This window comes from Vipera ursinii (assembly GCF_947247035.1).
Source record: "Vipera ursinii genome assembly, chromosome: 5".
Lineage (NCBI taxonomy): Eukaryota > Metazoa > Chordata > Lepidosauria > Squamata > Viperidae > Vipera > Vipera ursinii.
In genome coordinates this window covers 70671525-70685089 of record NC_139518.1, presented here as the reverse complement: position 1 = coordinate 70685089, position 13565 = coordinate 70671525, and the positions used below count along the sequence as shown (strand labels likewise).

Genomic DNA, 13565 nt, shown 5'->3' with positions numbered 1-13565 from the left:
CTCTGTACTTTCTAGAGTCTCAACATCTTTTTTACATCATGGTGACCAAAACTCAATGCAGTATTCCAAGTGTGGCCTTGTAAAGTGGTATTAGTACTTCACGTGATCTTGATTCTATCCCTCTGTTAATGCAGCCTAGCACTGTGTTGGCTTTTTTGGCAGCTGCAGCACACTGCTGGCTCATATTTAAGTGATTGTCTACTAGGACTCCGAGATCTCTCTCACAGTTACTACTATTGAGCAAGGTACCACCTATACTATACCTGTGCATTTGATTTTTCCTGTCTAAATGTAGAACTTTACTTTTTTCACAATTGAATTTCATTTTGCTAGATAGTGCCCAGTGTTCGAGTCTGGGCATCCATTATTATATTTTAGAAAAAGCATCAAATTATGTATTTCTTCTTGCAAACAGTATCAATTGACACTTCTTCATTATTTATGTAAAAAAATAATCTTAGATTCATCCAAAACAGCCTCTAATAATGATTTGTGACTTTTTGATGCTGCTAATGCACCAAATTATAATATTAATAGATGTTTTAACTGAATATACAACCATTTTGCAATTTTAGGCAATTCCAAAAATATTAAAAATACAGTAATGAATTTTTAAAATGTAAAAACTTGGTTGGCAATAAGTTGGTTTAATACATTAATATTCTCCTTGATTTCCTTCCAAAATGTTTACCTACAATTTTAAAGCTGACATTATCACAATGGGGTTTTAAAAATATCTATTTTTGTCATTTTCAGCTGAGGAAAAATATTTATATACTTCAATTAATTTAACAACCTCATAAATTATCAAATTATATAAAATCAATACATTTTAGATAAAAGTATATAATCATTAAGATGTAATAAAAAATATAAAAACCATTTGTAATTAGCTTCACCCTACTTTGTTTAAATGTCTTTCATCTATTAATATTTTTATTGCAAGTTAGAGTTTTTCCATAGACACATAAAAATACTTGCACCTGTTCATTTGCCATTGGCTCTAACATCATATCTGTCAATGAACTTTTTTTGCAAATGTCTTTCCTGTTGATAAAGTGGAGAATCCTTTTTCAACTTTCCATATGTTTGAGTCCACTAGAATTAGGCAGCCAATACATTAATTTATAAATAAATAAATATTTTAAAAGCCATTATGCTCTGACTCTCATATTTTCAATTCATTTGCCACTTCTCTTCATTTGATTGTAAAGCAGGTGTGTCCCACCTTGACAACTTTTAAGACCTGAGGACTTCAACTCCCAGAATTCTCCAGCCAACATGAATGGCTAAAGAATTCTGGGAAGTCCACAAGTCTTAAAGTTGCCAAGGTTGAACATTCCTGCAGGGTTTTCTGGATCTGTTTATTACGTGGGAACACGTATGCTTGCCACAGAACTAGAGGAAGATGGACAGCAATCATGCTGCTACAAAAGTTTTAAAAAAGGTAAGGTGATCTTCCTCCCATTGCAGATTTCAAAAGGAACCCTTACTCTTTCTTAGATTGTACTTTCCATCCCCAACATTCCTCAAGCTTCATGAACAAGATGGTTACCAAAAAAGCTAAAGCACTTAAAAATAATAATCAGTCTTAAAGGCCCTTCCCATAGCATTAAATCTTCTTCTCTGAAACCATGAAGGCTATGTCTCATCAAACAGAACTATTGTACATGCACATTTTATTGCATTACAGTTGCTTATCATATTCCAATGTTGATTTTTTCTGCTTTCTATCTGCTAGTCAGAAAAACTTAGAATAAGTTTAATTTCTATCCTTTTGTCTTTATTCATTGCTGCAGCAACAGTGCTATTAGAAACAAACCATATTGGTAACATTTCCTTTTCAGTATTTTTCCCATTCAGTGTGTTTCACTATCCTAGCTTGTTCTGTAGATGTTTTAGCTCTGTAATTTTTCTTAACGAAATTAACACCCTTCCCAAGTTGTATACTGAAATGGACACAGAACAGTTTAAAAGTTTCATGATCATAAAGACTCTTCACACAAAACAGTATCTGGGGTATTTTTAACTAGTGGGTAAATTAACAGTATAATAACTATAATGATAATAAACATCCTCTTGCATTATTTTTTTGAAAAACAGAATCGAAAGAACATTAAAAAATAAAATAATGGAATGGCGATCACATCTTCCAACTCGATGGCATCGACAGTGTACTAGTGTTTTAAGACAAATTCTTCCCAAGCTTGAATTTAGAAATGGACATATATGGACCAAAGAAAAAGAAGAAAGTTATTTGGAGGCTTTTCAAGAGCATTACTGGGTGAGTGTTTTGTTACTGTTACTGAAATACTCATTTCGGGAGAGGGCATCTGCCAAACAACATTTCACAGGATACGAAAGGCTACCACTGGGAAAAAAAATATTATTTGCTTTATACACATATTTTGTTGGCACATAACAAGTAGAATTTGGATCCTGGTTGTCAGTGGTCAATCATTAGTCAAAAATTGATTACTGACTAGGGGAATCAGACTAAAGAAACAGAAGATGTAGGAGGTAAAGCCAGATAACAAATTACTGTATGAGATAAACCTGAACAGTAAAAGGAGGATTAGACAGAGCCTTAAAAGTTACAATTATCCGTACAAAGTCCTTAGGGAGGTGCCTTCATAATTTTTTTTAATTGAGAAAGCCAAGGTTAAGCTTCGGGCTATTCCTTAGAACATTTTGTTGCCCAAAGAGTAGCAATACGAACACTGGTTAATCACTACAAGACATGGCACAACTTAACACAAAAGTATGGTTCCAGTGTTTGACAGTATTCTCTATCTATCTCTGTATGAATAGTAGTGGTAGAAAGCATGGACTTACAGACTTACAATAGATATGCTGATTTAATTCTCCTAAGCACTTTTCAAATTCACCCCCCTTCCAGGCCATTAGAAGAATGACTTAATGCAGATGGTTGTCACTTTCTGTTCTTTTCTTCTATCATCAACTCCCCTCGCTATTTTCTTTGTCCCTAGAGAATTTGTTCAGGGTATATTAACCCTTTTAGAAAAAAAATGTCGCATAAAATTACTCTTATTTAATGGTGTCATTTATATGAAAGAGGAACACTTAGGTGGAAATTTGCCTATGCTGCTTATATTTGATAAAAGAGTCATGAAGAAATAATTTGTTCCTCTCTAGATAGTTTTCTAAAAAGCTGCTTTCTTTTCAACTATGTTTTTGTTATTTAATATTATTTCAGGTGATACCAGTTGTCTCAAGTTCAGCTGCTTGAAAACAACTGTTACTCTCCACAGTCTTTAAATCATAAGAGGTTGATATGGCAGCATCCTTATTAAGCCATCCCACTATCTTCCAGAACCTTCCAGTAACATAAGGAAAATCAATCATGATTCCTTTTTTTCAAATAGTATAAAAAAATCTGTTTCTTGAATCACTCATAAAGGAAAATGTTTCCCCCAAAGAGGGAACAATATAATTTAGCATTAATAACTAGATTCCTCTTAACTCCATAAGAAATAGGATCCCTTTTGATTCTATTGACTTCTTAATCACAAGTTCTTGAGTCTAATGAACTGATATCTCCTTCACCCGACTAGTTATACTATACAAACAAAAGTTAACACAATTGTGTTTCTGACATACCGGTAGGTTATAGAATGATTAGCCAGTGACTTCTCCAAACTTTTCTCAGTTCCGTTCTCTTTAGGAGTCATCCCATTGCCTTAAGAGATCGATATCGTTGCCAGCCTCCTATTGCATCCAACTACCTTATTGGGGAAGACGGATGCTATGGTGATTAGTCTCACAGGTGTTCTTGCTTCATGGATATAAAATTTTATTACTCCTTGCAAAGAAGTATTACACTGCAAAATAACATTACACGTATCAGTGTCATAGCTTATACCATTTTTTCCCTTGAGGCTTAACTACATTAGACATTCTACTGTCATATATCTGCTGTGACAGTAAGCAGTCTCTGCCGTGATACCAAGAATTTCAGATTTGTCTCAAATTTCAGAGTGTGAGCTGGTACAATAAATGCTATTATTATTGCTAAGCACATTGAGTTGCGCTTTAGATTGTAAGCCGCCCTGAGTCTTCGGAGAAGGGCGGGATATAAATGGGATTAAAATAAAATAAATAAAATAAATTTACTTCTAGTAGCAGTGTGTTCATTTCAATAGTGTTGGTTCCAACACCATTAATGTCAGATTGGTCGCGCAGTAAGAGTTCAATGCTCTTCACTGTATCTTCTTTGGTATTCTCTAGCCTCATCTACCCTGCATTCTGAAGTCTCCAAACTTCTGAAGAAGCATGTAATCAAACCTAATCTGTTCTACATGAATTCTGAGTATTTCCTTGTGAGAAGACAGAGGGTTGAGACTAATACTGCATTTTAAGGCATCAGTGTTAAGGATTTTAAATGAAAGAATTTCCCTTATATGTTACTCACCATCAATGCTTCTTTGACTACAGTAGAGAGCTATTTAGACCAGTGTTCTGTACCAGCCTGCTACTGGCCCTGCAGAAAAGGCAGGGACAACCCCTTTTACAAGAAGGCAAGAGGCTGGAATTACGCCTGCCAAATTTATTGATACAAAAACAAATAGAACAAGACACGAACCAAAAAACAGGAGCTTTTCAAGCGGTTGCCTTCAGCAAACCAGCCCTCCCACGCATTCCCCCTTTTATACAGTTCAGGGCGTGGCTTCTCTCTGCCTCCTTCCGAGGAGCCCCATTGCCTTCCTCTGTTTACTCCTGATTGACTGCCTCCTGCGTCGGGTGTCCTTGAACAGGGCCAGCTGTGGGTCATCTTCATCCACGCTGTCAGGCTCACACAGCTGGGTCTGCGTTGTGACCAGGTGAGAGGGGCCTGGCTGAGGGCTCTCATCAAGCTGTCCAACCCCCTCAGCAAGCTCTTCAACACCCCCCTCCTCCTCCTCCTCTGAGTCGTCCGACCCAACTGCCGAACCCACAGGCTGACCCTGAATCACAACAACCAGTCATTCCAGCATGGATGACTTTAGTCTTTACCTCTGCTTATCAATCATACCAACTATCTAGAACTAATGTTAAAAATGGTGAGTTCCCTCAACTGTTCTGTTCAGCACAAAGTACTACTTGCAAACAGTTGCCTCAGATGTGCTTTTTCAAAAGACTATTGGACTGTTTTTCCTTGAGGAAGAAGAAAACATTTTGCTTTTCTTCCAAGAAGCTTCATTAGTTCTGATGATGGGTGGACCATCAGAACTGATGAAACTTTTTGGATGAGAAGTGAAATGTTTTCTTTTCCTTCCTCAAGGAAAAAAAACCAGTTGCCTTTTGAAAAGCACCTTTGAGACAACAATGACCTGGATGACTGAGAATCTCCACAGATATTTACAAATAGCTTCTGAGCATTTTTTTATACATCGAACAAATAATAGCATGTCCCACATATCTTATTTATATTTATATTTATATTTATTAAATTTTTATACCGCCCTTCTCCCAAAGGACTCAGGGCGGTGTACAGGGCAATAAATATAAAAACGTTGTACAAAAGTTAAAAAACAATTAAATATTATGCCCGAATATAAACAATAATTAAAACCATGTTAAAACCCCAACCCTTAACCCATCAAACCAGGCCGGATTGCTCGAATAAATAAGTTTTTAGATACCGCCGGAAGGAGCGAAGGTCGGGGACCATCTGGAGCTCGACGCAAGCGGTTCCACAGGTCTGGCGCGCCCACAGAGCGCCCTCCCCCTAGGGGCCACCAATCGACATTCTTTGATCGGAGGCACCCTGAGGAGGCCCTCTCTGTGGGAGCGCACTGGATGGAGGGAAGTTGACGCCGGCCGCAGGTGTTGCTGTAGGTAATCCGGACCCATGCCATGTAGGGCTTTGTAAGTCATTATTGTAAGTCATTATTGTCTAGTTCTAGAATTAGTGCATGCATCCATCATCTCTAAATGCCTATGGGCATCTGTTTCTCAGGCACAGATGAGGTAATTGCTCTCAGCAATTCAATCAGGAATGGTAAACCCCATAGTTGCTCATAATCTTCACCAAATGGAGTAAGACTATCAACCTATTTGATGCAAAAATGTAAATGTTGCAATTTAAACTGAATTTAGGGAAGCCTAAGAGGATCTACAATATTTCTTCTAGTCTGGATCACTTGCTTCTCAGTAATTTTCTGCTCACCAGGTGATTCAACATACTTGGCCTCAATATTTTTTCATGCATTCTAATCATCCCATGGTTCTTGGGCATTGTTTGGGTTTCCAACTCTTGTACCAGGAAACATTCTTCATCCTATCCTACCGTCATCTTCTGTTTCATTGACTGATTCCTGCCTTTGGAATCAGGAATTAAAAGATATTAACAGAAAATCAATCAACTTGCAACTCCTGCAAAGCCAAACAGTCTACTTACTCCAAATTTATTTCCAATTGGGGTTGCATTTGATTATTTGAGCCATTCAAACAATCTTGTGTGGGGTAATTCTTTGTTTATATACTGTTCTTCACAACTTTTGAACAAGACAGACAAATGAACAGGATTTAAACGTGATATACATGTGAAACACTCATGTCATTTCCTGGTACCAAAGAAAGACAGTGAATAATGTCCTGTCCTCAGTCTCTAGGACTTTGGTGACTTTATAGCTTCCTGTAATTTTTGGACCAGTCTGGTACATCTTTCATCCCTTTCTAATTCTTACATGATTTATAGTCAAAGTTCATTAAGACCTATCAGATCTCAGTCTGCTATCTAAGACAAATATGGTTCCCAGCCTCTAAAGCTTACTTTCAAGCATTATTGGAGGGTTGTGAACTTTACCAGGCCTCATCACAAAGAGACAAGATGCTCTTCTTTGGTTTCTTTGGTTTCTTTCAAAATATGGAGTTTAAAAGGACCCCAAACAGCTGGTGACAGGTGTGGTGGAAGGTTCTGTGAGCCCTCTTTTGCTCTTCACCCTGCATTTATCAAGTGTTCTTTGAGCTTTTTAACAGCTGGGAGGCATTTCAAGCAGTTGGGGAGGATGACTCTCTCAAAAGCTCCATGTCTCTGATTCTACAAAGCAGCTGATCTCTAAGATTAGAGTCTCCTTCCTCCCTTCACCTGATCCTTCACACTGCCCATGTGATTGATCTACAGCCTGGAAGAGGTAGAAAGTGAAACGGGCTTGAAAGGTCATAAGAAACATTTGCAAAATACTACAAAAGCTGTATTCGAATACTGACTGAAAAAGTGTCCAAATTTTAAAAAGTGTCCTATATTAGCTGTTATCTTGAATCCGAAACAAATGTTTACTGGCTTGGCTGTCTTTCAAATTATACTTTACTGCAACAAGATTATTTTTAAACTCAGTATATTGAAAATGGTAATCTGTAATTTAAAAATTATACCTAGAACAAAAGTTTTATTTTTATATGTCATCTTGGTTTGTACTGTCTGGATTTAACAGTACTGTTATAAGCAGATGTGTAATATTTAGATTTGATGTTATGTTTATTTTAAACATGTATTTTTTTTCTTCTGTAGGTTACAGGATTTCCTTTACAGATGCCATACCTAGATATCCAGTCAGTAACTGAGGCTGTTTACCAGACAGGAATTCATTCTTCAGAAATTCCCTATACAGAATTTGCTCTTGCTGTGTATATTCATCCCTATCCAAATAAGATTTTATCTGTTTGGATCTACTTAGTATCTTTGGTTTGTCATCAGTAAGTAGCAATAACTGACAAACCTCTTCAGGAATTACTCAGTGCATCTGTGAAATTGGTATTTGTGGTTTCTGAATTGTTGTAGATAAGAAACTAGTCAAAAACATTGTTTTAAAAAAAACCTATTTGCTATTTGATTCTTTCATTCTTATAAAGTAATACGCTTATTTTATTTGTTTCCATGAATAAAGAAAAATCTAATAAAATTTATTTTGAGTTTAAACATCTAAAAGTTTTCTGTGTCTTTTTGTAAATTCACAACTACATGGAAACATGTAGATCCCGATGATCCAAACCCTGGTGACCATTCATAAGGCATTAAAAATTGGCTATTACGCCAAGCAATGAGCCCATATAGAATAGAATAACAGAGTTGGAAGGGACATTAGAGATCTTCTAGTCCAGCCCTCTGCTCAGGCAGGAAACCCTAGGGCTATACCATTTCAGACAATATATAGGAGTTTATTTATGTGTACCCCTCAACACTCAATTTGCCAACAAATTTGGAAAACTCAACAGTGGCCACAGGATTGGAAAAGATCAGTTTACATTCCAATTCCAAAGAAAGGCAGTGCCAAAGAATGTTCAAACTATCGCACCATTGCACTCATTTCACATGCTAGTAAAGTTCTGCTTAAAATCCTACAAGCTAGACTCCAGCAGTATGTGGATCGAGAACTACCAGAAGTACAGGCAGGATTTCGAAGAGGCAGAGGAACTAGAGATCAAATTGCTAACATACGCTGGATCATGGAGAAAGCTAGAGAGTTCCAGAAAAACATCTACTTCTGCTTCATTGACTATGCTAAAGCCTTTGATTGTGTGGATCATAACAAACTCTGGCAAGTCCTTAAAGAGATGGGCATACCAGACCATCTTATTTGTCTCTTGAGAAACCTATATGCGGGCCAAGAAGCAACAGTGAGAACTGGACACGGAACCACTGATTGGTTCAAAATTGGGAAAGGAGTCCGGCAAGGCTGTATACTGTCGCCTTGCCTATTTAATTTATATGTAGAGCACATCATGAGAAAGGCAGGGCTAGATGAATCAAAAGTTGGAATTAAGATTGCTGGAAGAAGCATCAACAACCTAAGATATGCAGATGACACCACTCTAATGGCAGAAAGTGAAGAGGAACTAAAGAGCCTCTTGTTGCGAGTGAAGAAGGAGAGTGCAAAAGTTGGGTTGAAACTAAACATTAAGAAAACCAAGATCATGGCATCTGGCCCTCTCAATTCCTGGCAAATAGATGGGGAAGAAATGGAGGTAGTGACAGATTTTATTTCCCTGGGCTCCAAGATCACTGCAGATGGGGACTGTAGCCAAGAAATTAAAAGACGCTTGCTCCTGGGGAGGAAAGCCATGACAAATCTAGACAGCAGACTAAAAAGCAGAGACATCACCCTGTCAACAAAAGTGCGTATAGTCAAGGCTATGGTCTTCCCAGTTGCAATGTATGGCAGTGAAAGCTGGACCATAAGAAAGGCTGAGCGCCAAAGAATTGAAGCCTTTGAACTATGGTGCTGGAGAAGACTCCTGCGAGTCCCTTGGACTGCAAGGCGATCAAACCGGTCAGTCCTAGAGGAGATCAACCCTGACTGCTCTTTAGAAGGCCAGATTCTGAAGCTAAAACTCAAATACTTTGGCCACCTAATGAGAAGGAAGGACTCACTGGAGAAGAGCCTAATGCTGGGAAAGATTGAGGGCAAGAGAAGAAGGGGACGACAGAGAATGAGGTGGCTGGATGGAGTCACTGAAGCGGTGGGTGTGAGCTTGAATGGACTCCGGAGGATGGTGGAGGAGAGGAAGGCCTGGAGGAACGTTGTCCATAGGGTCGCGATGGGTCAGACACGACTTCGCAACTAACAACAACATTTATGTGTATATCTGTGATGCCAGCGATGTGGTGTTTTTCAGTTTTTACAGTTTTACAGTTTGTATATTATTGTTGTTAACTTGTTCTTTGTTGCTGAGAATTGTATAACAAGTAGGCAGCCAGTTTAAATAAATGAATGAAAGCTTGTGAAAACATTTGTACTCTCCTATAATGAAATGGGTTATGAGTCTGTTCGGATCCAGAAAAGTACAGTATCCTAGAATATAGATGTTTTCATGTAGTTATTTGGGGAATAGTTCACAAGAAGTTTCCCATTACTGTATTCCAGGATAATTTTTTACTTCCCATTCTACAGCCTTGAATTTTCACATGGCTTGTCACCCAACTATTGATCAGGCCCAACTCTGCTTAACTTCTGGATCCAAACAAACTCAGAATCCATTTTATTATAGGAGAGTACAAGTTCTTTACAAATTTTCATTCATTTATTTAAACTGGCTGCCCACTTGTTATACAATTCTGGGCAACAAAGAACAAGTTAAAAACAATAACACACAAACTATAAAACTATAAAAACACCACATTTGTGGCATCACACATATCCATATAAATAATCTCTTATATATATATGGACTCAGCTACCCACAGGGGCCATTGCTCGGAGTAAAAGCCAATTTTTCAATGCTTTATGAATGGTCACCAGGCTTTGAATCATCAGGATCTTGGCTATGGAACTATGATGTAAAACTTTAATCTTTGTAAGAATAAAATGAAATGGCTAAAAGGTACACCATGAATGTCCCAACATCTGACTTTCACTTTTGTTTGTGGCTCTTTAATCGCCATTTGAGGCTTACCATGGCATTTGGACACTAAATGGCAATTTTAGATTTCTGAAAGCCAACAATTTTTAATCAATAATAAAATTTCTTTACAAGTCCCAGTTTCAGGAATGTGATTTTAGGTTTGATTGACACAGTAAGTCATAAAGTTTGATTACAGAGGCATACTATGTTGGCTTTGGGAACTCAGTATAGCTTTGTAAAATGCTTGATAACAGGTTTTTCAGCTTAAGCTTTATAATATTAAGATAGATACAGCATATAAAAGGAATATCACATGTAGCGATCCATAAAGTGTGCATAATACAGACAGTGTATGTCAAGGTGGTCTTGTATTAGTGGAGATCAGAATGCAAATGGAAAGAGTTGGTATCTGGCTGTATTTCATTAAATATTTTCCCTAGCATTGTAGTGTATGTAATCGAACAGTAATTTCAGCACCCATAATCTTATTCAAATGCAATGCTAAGCAGGTTTCATATTTAATAAATAACAAATAAAAATTATAAATGATCACTAAGTTCATGAGCGTTCCTTTTCCTTATTTATTTTTAATCTATTAAATTTATTTGCTGCACATCTTAGATTGAAATGAGTGTTTAAATTTAAAGTAATGTTATTGGATACATTCACATCATGGGCAAACTGTGGGTAATCTTAGCATAGTTTTATAATGCAATTTGGTTCATTTTCCTAAATTATAGTATTACAGTTGAGGCCCAAGATATAACATTAAATCCGTTCAACTAAAAATGGAAACAAGGTTTTTGAACACCTCCTCTGAGTAGCAGTAAGGAAAAGAACGCTCAGAATTTACACACAATATATCCAAACTTGATAATTATTACCATGAATGCTGAAAATTGCTGATACAAGTGTCACTTGCTTGAGATAAGTGGTTTAAAAATTGAATAAACATATTTCTCTGTGGAAGTCTGCATTTATGTTTTTATAATACTGCAGTGTTATATTTAATGTGAAGGTATTTTGAAATATAAAAATTAGTCAACTGATCATTGTTCAGTATAAAAAATGCAGCTAACAATCACTTTCCAGATGATTCAATAAACAACATTTCTGAATCCTTCCAAAAAAAGTTTATAAACGATATAAAATTGAAACGTCACTATAATTTTTGCATCAACCAACAGTGTTTTGATTATGGTTTCTTAAGAATTTCAAGAATCCTTCATGATACTGCTTGAACTGCCTGTTCAAATCATGAGTTATTTCTTAATGTGTCAGGATTGATTTTTGTTATATAATCAAGAATTTGTCTGTTTGACAACAATCCAGAAAATTCTCTTAGATCTGATATTGCACATATGCCTGGCCACTGCAGAAAAAAATGTGGTTTTTTTTGTAAAGGGCATCTTGGCACTGTTAACATGCATAATTGTGAGCTGCAGAGGCTAAAATTATGACCATGATCTTGAAGCACATTTATACTATTTGCACAGAATTGCCGTATTATCAGAGATTGTTGGGCCAGTCACACAATTAGGGAATACAGCTTGTTGGAGAGGACTGCTTGTTGTAGGGTGAAAGGAAGTCCTCTTTAACGGAACTGAAGTTAAGACAAAATTCACAGGAGCAACAAAGCATTGACAAAAGGAAATTTGATTATTTAGTAATATTTTACTTTACACCAGGGGTGTCAAACTGCCAGCCTGTGGGCCGGATGCATCATGGTGAAACTGCGCCTACCCCATTGCCCACAATTGAAAAAGTTGTGATACGTCGCAACACATCACGCGACATTGCGAGTTTGACACCTCTGCTTTACACTTCTTCCCCTGAAATATAATCTGAGTCAGAATTACAATACGTTTTATAAATAAGCCATACATTTATTTTGTCTTTTACTATATTAACTATTGTATGAATTTCTGATGTTATAGATACGGTTGTCTGGTATATGTTGTTTTCTCCGCAATTACTGACAAATGGCAATGGTTTCTATGCAACTAATAGCCAAATATTTTGGTACTTTTTCTCTGACATTATAAACTGTACCAGCTACTCGTACTACCCAATGGTGCTACACATTATGATTTCAAATTCAGTTCCAAAAAGATTGCTTTGAAGTTCATGGAAGTATGAATACAGTACCTGCCTGCATCTCCTTAAAGCAGCTATGCGATTCCAGGAGCCAGCTATTTTTAAAAATGGCAGATAGACCACCGTGTGCTAGATTATATTATCTTTCAAGATGGTTATTATTAGTGGTTGGCAATTAGGAGGGAATGTCATATAAACCATAGCAAATAAATTTCTGAAACATTACACAAACACCTTGAGAATAGGATCTATGTGACTGGAGGTAGTTTTAGTATTGAGTTTGCATACATATAAGGTTGCTGGGATTCATCCAATTCATAAACAGAAAGAAATAAAAGTGTAACAAACTCAGATATGCCCATCTAGTAGCATGTAGAAGCAAGAAGTTCAGTTCACATAAGTGGAAAATTTAATATACGGTTAGAAGGTACCTTGGATGTCTTCTAGTCAATCCGCTGCCAAATTTAGATATTTTAAAAATACCATTTATGTAGTTTTTAAACCAGTACTCCTAAATGGAGGCTACCAAGTAAGGTGTGTTAACTGTAAAATGTTAGCAGCACACTTCTTTGATTGGATGGCCAATGCCACCATTATTGAATATACTTCCCAGAGGTATGCAAATCCTTTTAAAGTGGTGCCTTGAAAATTGCTGGAGCAAAGATGAAGCACATAATTTTCATACTTGAATGATTCCTTTTCAGATATGTACTATTCTTTTGCTTGCATTTATCTATAGCAGATTTAACTTAGAATTAAATTAAATTCTAAGGTAGAATGCACCAACTAACGAACTGTTTTTTTCAAGATGAGGCATCATACTGTTTTCTGTTCTGTAATGTTATCTGTGCACAACCAGATATGGACTTTGCTCAAAAAAAAAAGATGGGTTTTCCGTGACTTCTTGCATGTCTGTTGTATTATTATAGTCAAAAACAAACCTGGAATGCATTGCAATATCACTATCATTAGGAATGCAACTTTATTCAAAGCACACACACAAGTTACGCAAAACTAGCTTTATTTTTAAGAGAGTGCATGGCACTCATTTTTTAAAAAATGTGTAGTTCTTTCTTGACGACACACATTTTAATTCCTGCAGTAGGAATTTCAGCAGTGTGTCG

The 13565-nt window shown here is 36.7% G+C and overlaps 1 protein-coding gene across 1 annotated transcript in view; it reads left to right on the top strand.

Moving 5' to 3' along the window:
• Nucleotides 1-7922, top strand: part of CC2D2B (coiled-coil and C2 domain containing 2B) — a 59170-nt gene extending 51248 nt beyond the window's left edge. Inside the window, exons 28-29 of the mRNA XM_083363315.1 lie at nucleotides 2104-2284; nucleotides 7514-7922. Coding sequence (XP_083219441.1) covers nucleotides 2104-2284; nucleotides 7514-7702 — 370 coding nt within the window. The 3' untranslated portion in view covers nucleotides 7703-7922. The remainder of the gene's footprint in view (nucleotides 1-2103; nucleotides 2285-7513) is intronic.
• The last annotated feature ends 5643 nt before the right edge of the window (nucleotides 7923-13565 follow it).